The sequence below is a fragment of the Podarcis cretensis genome (assembly GCF_951804945.1).
Source record: "Podarcis cretensis genome assembly, chromosome: 6".
In the NCBI taxonomy this organism is placed as follows: domain Eukaryota; kingdom Metazoa; phylum Chordata; class Lepidosauria; order Squamata; family Lacertidae; genus Podarcis; species Podarcis cretensis.
This window is the reverse complement of record NC_137175.1, coordinates 32978008-32987102: the sequence shown is the minus strand read 5'-3', so window position 1 is coordinate 32987102 and position 9095 is coordinate 32978008. Positions and strand designations below refer to the sequence as shown.

At 47.0% G+C, this 9095-nt stretch overlaps 1 protein-coding gene across 1 annotated transcript; it reads left to right on the top strand.

The window, feature by feature from the left end:
• Positions 1 to 3217: 3217 nt before the first annotated feature.
• On the top strand, positions 3218 to 7608 carry LOC307219052 (uncharacterized protein; the record flags this gene model as incomplete). The annotated part of the gene is made up of 2 exons (XM_079981902.1): positions 3218 to 3668; positions 6868 to 7608. 2 exons carry the CDS (start codon positions 3218 to 3220, stop codon positions 7410 to 7412), a joined length of 996 nt encoding a protein of 331 aa, XP_079838028.1. The 3' UTR covers positions 7413 to 7608.
• Between the last annotated feature and the right edge of the window lie 1487 nt (positions 7609 to 9095).

Here is a 9095-nt window from a genome sequence, read left to right as displayed (position 1 = left end):
TTTGCACACAAAACAACCATGAAAAATTGTGGCTAATGTTGAGAAAGGTAGTGGAAGAAAAGAGGGATGCCTAACTGATTATTTGGGGGGCGGACTTTTCGGTCTGTGCAGGCCAAATAACTTGTGCCATAGTATTTGTGTCTGCAATCTGCACAGAACTTGGGAACTTAATAAATGAAGATGTTTACACTTAAAACAGTTTTACATGAGCATCTATGAGGGAGCCATTCCAGCAGTGACTCAGAGCCAGATAACAATGTCTCGGGGCTACGGAAAACCATAAATGCTAATTGCTTGAGTGGCGCAGTCCCTTAATGGAGCAACTGTAGTCACTTAAAGAGGAATTTCTGTGCTCTTCCCTTCCCTCTAATATTAAAAATGTACTACTACTACTACTACTAATAATAATAATAATAATAATAATAATACCTTAAGATACCTTGAGATACCTTGAGATGAGGACAATTCCCTACCCTTGGTGGTCTCTCTCTGCACTGCAGTGCATAAAATGAAGCAATTTGGGGTCATAGCACCATCACTTCCCCTTGGCCACTCAGAGCTGCAGAACTTCTGCTTTCCACTGAAAATAATGAAAAATGGATGGCCTTGTCTTTCCTCGGTAAACACTATGGATTTCTCCATCTAATGCTGGAAAGTATACAAGGGGACTTTAGCACCCTTTGTTATTTATGGCACTGAATTATGCTGTCCCAGGATTACTAGAGGGATTTCCAAAGGATTCGCCATGCTGGTTTGTTGCAGCAGAAACAACAAAGGTGCCTTAAAGATCAAAAAATGTTATTACGGCATAAGCTTTCATGAACCGCAGCCCACATCATCAGATGCAGGGCAAGTGGTCCTCAGTTGTCGGGTATACTGTATATACACACGGACAAGGGTTATGTAGGAGTTATATGGCAACTGAATTTTAAAAGTACAGTCTGTGACAATTCAGTTACATCACAAATGTATGCAAAATGACCCCAGCAGAAATGATTGGGTATGGACTCATCTTAACATTGTGGGTAATTTAATACTTTAAGTGAGGCAGAAAACCACAATCTCTATTCAGACTCAGAACAGAATTGAATGTTTTGATAATTTAATTTGGAAAAGAGACCCTGTTCTTTGGTTTGATCAGTGACAATCTCTTCTGCCCCTTTTCTGGGTGGATATCTGCAAGTTCCCTGGAATGCAAAATATAGCTTGGAAGTGGGAATACTGATCATGAAAGCAGTAGGAGGAAAGGAGTTATCCTTTCCAACACCACTGTCCCACATGCACAATTTTTAAATTTTAAAAAGAATGAGGATTATTGGATCATGGATCTCCCAATGTCTCAGGAGCTCAACATGACATAGCCATGGTCTTTTCATCTCTGATTCCCAATTACTGATTTTTAAAAAAAAATGGGCAGAAACCTGCATTCCAGGAAGCTTTCTGTCCTCCCAAGTGCAGCCACCCCATGTACATCCAAAATCTGTTTCATAGACTCATAGAGTTGGAAGAGGCCACAAGGGTCATCTAGTCCAACCCCCTGAAATGAAGAATACTTTGCCCAACATGGGGCTTGAACACATGACCCTCAGATGAAGAGACCCTCAGATGAAGAGCTCTACTGACTGAGCTATCCCAATCCTCCAGACCAAATTTTGAGGGCACACAGAGGGCTGCAGGGAGATGAAAGGAACATGGGTGTAGCCAGAATTTTTGTTAGGGGGGGAACCTCAGATTCATATTGATTTTTATCAGTGCAACCCCCTTGACTACGCCCATGGAGAGGAAGGTGAAGTTCAATGGGGCTAGCGCACTGTTTAATCAGTTATCACTTTTTTTTTTCTTTTTTCCAGAACTGATTAAAATGTGCCGGGTTGCCAGCTCTTTCTGAGTGAATATTGTCTGCCAAATTCCAGACAAATAGATGCATTTGTTTTTCTGCTGGGCACCTTTTAAGTAGGGGTTGTTGTTTTTTGTTGTTGTTGTTTTTGCAGGGGGCAGTAAAAATGGAATCATCTGTAAAGGGGCCTGCTTTTTATTGGGAAGAGGGCAGAAATAAAAGAAATATATGGGAATTCTTGTTCAGCTTCATTTCCACATTCCCCTCCTGGTGAAAGGATCAGTAGAAAGATCAGGGTCCTTAGATCCCACTTTCATTAGAGCACCGGTAGTAGTAACCATTATCACAAGTTGTGGAACACAACACTTAGGGGGAAAACACAAGTGGCAGGGGCGGAGCAATGGATTTTAATCAAGGCTGGACACTGTCTTACTCCAGTGTTAGTTAATCTTGAATAACTATCATCAATCCCGACACTTTGATTTCACCAATCAGCATGCACTGAAAGGATGGAGAAATAGTCTGGGACTTCGCTTTCCGCTTGGCTAATGCAGCCCTGCCCTCAAGTGGTGGGATTCTTGCCTCACATGCTCAAGGAAAAGCACATTGCTATTGGATTGATTTGCAGAGGTATTTTGTTTTTAATATTTTGAGATTCAATTAAGGCACAATCCAGGCACAATTATGGACTTTTAAGTCCAATTAAGCACACGTTTAACTGTGCAAATGACGGGAATTTATTGAACCAAGTGATAGCCCTAATGCACGCAATGTACGACGAAGGAAATCCTTAACCAACCTGCTCCTGGCTAGAGCTGAAGGAAGTTGAAGCCCAAAACAGTGGCGGCTGCAGAACACCAGGTAAGCTAAAGCGGAAGTAAGTTCATCTCCACGCACCAGACAAGCGGGGTTCCCTAGTCAACAAAAGTTTATGTCACAATATATTAATTAGTCTTTAAAATGGGATTCTGGGGCTTTTACTACACGTGTGATGTGCAGGAGGAATTACAGCAAGGAGACCTTTCACATCACTGCCTCTCCGTGAAAAGCATCACCTGCTGAACTTCTGCCCGCCACGTGGGAGAACTTCTGCCGGGTGGGAGAGCGGGGATTCCACATGGATCAGATTTAGCCTGCAGGGGGACAGAGCCGGGGTCCAGCTCCTTTAAAGGAGCAAACACAAACACGCGAACACCGATTCCCACGCCGCCCATCTCCTTTCTCTGCGCCAAGTGCCTCCGCCAGGGGGCGAGAGACGGGCTGGCCCGGCGCAGCCAGCAGCAGACAAAAGGCCCTTGCGCTCTCGCGCTCTCTCCGCGCCGCCGCCCGCGCGTTTCTCCCGCCGGCGGCGGAGAGCGATGTGTCTGGGGCGTGCGCGCGATGGCCGGGCGCCGCGGGCTGCTGAAGCGCAAGCCCAACTTCACGCTGCAGGAGATCGACGTGCTGATGAGCGAGGTGCTCCGCTACGAGCAGCTGCTCTTCGGCGGCGCCACCGTCAACGCCTACGAGAAGCAGAAGATCTGGTGGCGCATCACCCACAAGATCAACGCGGCTGGGCGCAACCAGCGCGACATCGGCGAGGTCAAGAACCGCTGGCGGGGACTGCGGCGCCGCGCCAACGACAAGATCGCCCGGCACCGCCTCCTGCAGCGCCAGGCCCTGGCCGGGGGGCGACCCCGCCTCGCCCACCTCCCCGGCAGCGACGGCAGCAGCAGCAGCAGCAGCGAGCCCCACAGCTCACCGGAGCTCGGCCCCGAGGGGACCACGCCCAGCGTGCGCCCCTCGGATGCGCCGCTGTCGCCTGCCGCTATGGAGGTTGTGGCTCTTCAGGGTGAGTGTTCTCCGCCCACAGCCAAAGGTGGGGGAACCCTCAGGCGCAGGGACCCAATGAGGCCTCTCCATTCGGCCCGCTGGAAGCCATTTGGCCCTCGGGATGCTCTGGTTTAGCACTGCCCCCTCCGTAGGCCACGCCCCTCGCAGACCCTATGACGCCTTCTCATATGGCTTTCTGGAATGTGTGTCCTTTGGGAGTGACGAATACCTTTTGCTTGCCTGAATAGATGTATGAGTGTGTGATATGCCCTGTGCACTTCAAAGTGCATGCGGTGTGCTTTTAAAGCACATGGCTTCCCCCCAAAAGAATCCTGGGAACGATAGTTTCCCACCCACAAACCTCACATTCCCAGTACGCTCAACAGAGTTCTGAGGATTGTGTGTGTGTGTGTGTGTGTAGAAACCTCTGGATTTCATCTCTAGAATGTAGCTTTCCTCTCAAACTAGAAATCACAGCCATTGGCCCACTCATCACTGACATGTGGCTCCTGGAAGGTTGGCCCACAAAGCCTCCCCACCTCTGAACTGACCAGTGACCCTTTTCATCCACCCAGCGGTGGCACCAGAAAAAAATGTTTCTGGGTAGGAGGCACAGAAGGGGCAAAGTATATTTCTAGATGGGCAAGTTGTTACCCACATCACTGAAAGAAAATCAACAGCATATATTGATGACACGAGTCCAGCAATGGGAGTGGGGCTTGTTTGGAGGGTGATTGCCCCCCCACCCCTCTCTGGCGCCACCCATGTAGCAGCCTCATGGAAGTTGAGTCATCGCTCTAGCAGCACTTAACTTCGTTTGGCCTAGCATACTCACAGCATGCCCATAAGGCACATGTATCCAATGCACATGACTTCCCTCAAAGAATGCTAGGAGCTGTAGTTTAAGGGCACTGTGAATTTTAACTCTGGGAGGGGAAAAACTACAATTCCCAGGAGTCTTGGGGGGGGGCAGGAGCCATGTGCTTTAAATGTACAGTGGTACCTCGGGTTAATTCATTCTGGAGGTCCGTTCTTAACCTGAAACTGTTCTTAACCTGAAGCACCACTTTAGCTAATGGGGCTTCCTGCTGCTGACGTGCCGCTGGAGCACGATTTCTGTTCTCATCCTGTAGCAAAGTTCTTAACCCGAGGTACTATTTCTGAGTTAGCAGAGTCTGTAACCTGAAGCGTATGTAACCTGAAGCGTATGCAACCCGAGGTACCTCTGTATGGTGTGGAATTGCCCCTGGACAGGTTTAAAACAGGGATGGGGAGCTTGCAGGCCTCCACACATTGAATTACAGTTCCCATCATCCCTCACCAATGACATTGCTGGCTGAGGCTGGTAGGAATTGGGCATACAGGCACCTGACCACTGATGTAAAAAGTCACCTGGGGTGTATTTGTTGGACCAGCAAAACAAGATTTTGGTATAGCTAAGAAACACGAGCATCCACTTAGCGGTGAGAAGTATTTTGATAATAGGTTTACAGTTGCTGAAATTAGAGAAGCAAATTTATTTTCCCATGTATCCATTTGTCCAATAAAAATCAATCCAAAATCTCTTTAGTAGTTCCATTATTGCACACCCAACATAAATTTGTTATTGCTGCTTGCAGACACTGTGGGGAGGCGTGTGAAATCAAAGCCCTATCAAAGGGCTAAGCTGCACTGGGAATAACACATTTAAATACCTCTGCTTACACAAAGCCTACCAAACTGGAGGCATGTGGGGAAACAGAACTGTAATTAACTAGCAAGTTGTTATCACATTTGCCACTAGTTTATATATACCGGTATAAAAATATAAAAAGTTCTCTTACTGCTGGAGTGTGAACTCTGGAAGTCTCATTGCACTTTATATTATTGTGATGTTAGGTGAAGGCAATTATTTTTCCAAACAGAAGGCCACATCCGCACCCTGATTTAAAGCGGTATCATCCCACTATAAGCAGTCATGGCTTCCCCCAGAGAATCCTGGGAAATGTCATTTGGTAAGGGATGTTGAGATTTGTTAAGAGATGCCTATTCCCCTCACAAAATTATAATTCCAATAATACTCTGGGAAGAGGACTTGATTGTTTAGCCACCCTGCCAATTGCAGCACCCTTAACAAACTACACTTCTCAGAATTCTTTGGTGTGACTAAAGTGGCACCGTAGCACTTTAAACGTATGGTGCGAATATGGCCAGCATTTGCTTTCATAGCCTGCTCTTTCAGCTTTCTGTTCATTTGTGCCGCCACCGCCTCTGCCTTGATGTATTTCCTGTTCTTTTGCCCTCTTGGCCTTCAGGCTAGGTTCATTTTTATCAAAATCACTATTTTTAACAGCATGGATTGGTCTTTGAAGTGCTGACATTGCCATGCATATCACATGACAAGATAGGAAGAAGTTGCATTGATGATACAATGTAGTAGAGAGTGGTATCCTGATAATGCGGAGAGTTATTTCTTCACAGCAACAACAGATGAGGGAAGTTAGATACAGCAAGGCAAGAGCCTTTTAGATTGAGGGGTAAAGCATTTCTTCCAATGGCTATGTACACATATTTTTGTCAAACTGTTTTTACAGGTTGTTGACATAGTGGAAAGCTCGTGGTTTTTCCCCAGAGGTAAAAATGGCCCAAGGGCATGCATACAATTAGAAATCCCTCTTTCAAGCTACCTTTGACTGCCTGAAAAAAAACCTATTACAAGGACCAGTGGTCTAACGTGGTACAAAGCAGCTTCTTATACTCCATCTTGCAGTGCATATTTTTCTTTTCCACTTTCTTGTCTCCCTGTACCAAAACATTTCTGTATGATGATAGAGCCTTTGATATAGGTTCTTGGGACAACTTGAAGTTGGCTTTCTCTCTCTACACCAGTGTGGTGTAGTGGTTAAGAGCGGTGGACTCGTAATCTGGGGAACCAGGTTTGCATCTCCGCTCCTCCACATGCAGCTGCTGGGTGACCTTGGGCCAGTCACACTTCTTTGAAGTCTCTCAGCCCCACTCACCTCACAGAGTGTTTGTTGTGGGGGAGGAAGGGAAAAGAGAATGTTAGCCGCTTTGAGACTCCTTCAGGTAGTGATAAAGTGGGATATCCAATCCAAACTCATCTTCTTCTCTCTCTTTTTAACTGCATGTTTGGATGTCAGGAAAGCCCTGAAAGGGCTCGTGGCTCTAGCTGGCTGCTACTTTGAGTTAACCTGATCTGTCCTCTCTGCTCTGGGCAGGTGTGAAGGAGGAGCCAGTGAAAGAAGAACCAGTAGATGTGAAGTCAGAGCCATTCCACTTCCTTCCCACTAAGGCCATCCACCAGCGTGGGAGCCAGGGGGCTGAGACGCAGCTGATCAGGAGCTGTGCCCATGCCCCCAATGATCCTTGTGAGGGCTGGAGGAGAAGCCCCTCAAATTCCTCACAGACTGAGCTCTCAGAGGCCCTGGGTTCGGATTATGCAAGCATCACATTTGACCATGAGTCACCACCACCTGGGCACCTAAGCGACTGCAACATAGGAGATATGGTTGCTCCTGAGACTGTGCCGATTCAGGAAGGGCTGTCAGAAAGCAGCCATCTGAGCCAAGCAGAGAGGCGGATTGTCCAGTCAAATGAGCAGCTGGCACAGGAGGTGCGTGCCTTCCGGCAGGAATATACTGAGAGCCACAGGGAGACTGCCTCCATCTTGCACAGCATTGCTGAAGCCCTGAGAGGCGTCTGCAGCAGCCTGTCCGAGATCCGGGACCTCTACCTCCGCCAGCAGGTGGTACCCAAGCAATGAGGGGTCCACCGGCAGAAGATCCCGAGCAATCTGGATGCACATGCCCTTTCACGGAAAGGTGCCAGCTACTCCAGAAGTGACTAATATGGGGAAGAATTTATTCAGCTATTGTGGAGTTACAGGTTTGTTTGTTTTCAGGACAGGTTTTCCTTTGGATTCTCCTTCCATTCCCAGCTCAATAAAACAGTGAAATTGATATCTCTGCTTAAGAATCAGTTACCGTATTTTTCGCACTATAAGTCGCACCAGACCAAAAGACGCACCTAGTTTTTGGAGGAGGAAAACAAGAAAAAAATATTCTGAATATCAGAGGCCAGAACAGTAAGAGGGATCGCTGCGCAGTGAAAGCAGCAATCCCTCTTGCTGTTCTGGCTTCTGTGATAGCTGCGCAGCCTGCATTCGCTCCATAAGACACACACACATTTCCCCTTACTTTTTAGGAGGGAAAAAAGTGAGTCTTATAGAGCGAAAAATACGGTACCAAGCAGAGCATGTCTGTGCTATTGGTGGACCATCTAGCTAAACAGTAGTTTGTGCACTGCGTCACCCTGCTTCTGTCTCCACTGAAAATCCAGAGTCCTTTTTCTAAGGAGTGAACAACCCTGATTTTTCTACCTCCATTTTACTTACTTGGTCTTATTGCTCCAACTGTCCCTCCACAGTGCTCTTTTTTTTCCTCTGCCGATCACAGTTATCAGCAGAAGGGGCTTGGTTTGCCCTGCTGAAAATCATCAAGAGCTAAAACTTGTTGTGGAGTCCACTTATGGTTGCCCTGGGGGCAAGAACAGTGCCCACTACAACAGAATTATTGATTGTTGATCTAGATGGCAACATACAGTACTTTTAAGCTTACAGCCTCAGGTTGAAGTGGCAGTGGCAGGAATACAGAGATCCAGTTAGATTCCTATGGCTGGGTAAGACACCATTCAGAGGCAGAAGAAAGATTTCTCATGACAAAATTTGATCCAAAATTAAAACGTCTGTTAAGTGGTTGTCCTTGCAAATGAAGTCAGTTACATGGGGGAAATGAGTGCCCATTTGGGAAGGAATGCTTCAGGGGGGGAGAAAGAGAAAGCTCTGAGGGTCAAGGAGGAGAGCAAACCTGTACCTCTGTGATGGGGAACATGAGTGCCTTCACCTATTGTTGGACTGTCAACGCCCATCAGCCCAACTGGGGAGACTGATGAGTTGCAGTCCAGTAACATCCGAAGGTCTACAGGTTTCTCAAACAGTGCTGTAATTAAAACATGGGGCTGCAGTTCAGGGAAACGCTGTAGGGATATTTTTGTACACCAAGAGCACTGTTCCAAATTCAAGCCTGTGTTACCATGGCAACCAGGCTTTAGTTAGCTATTTAATACTGGCTGGGCTACTTTGGCCTATATTCCCCCCCCCCCAGCTTGCTTGAGAATTACACTTTAGAAGTGGGAGAAGCTTACCTTTGCAGCTGTTTGTAAACATTAATACTCTGAGTGGCCTGTGAGTGCACACCTCAGTGCAGAATCACACCGACTCACTTTCCTTCCTTTCTCCAACATACTCGTATTTTCCCCATATCAAGCTCTTAATCCTTCCAAAAGTGAGAAAAGCGCTCTTAAGTGTTGTTATTCTCCCAGAACCAGCTTCAGGTTTATGTACCATCCTGTATGCCTCACAGAGAGGAAGAACACACACGTAAAACAG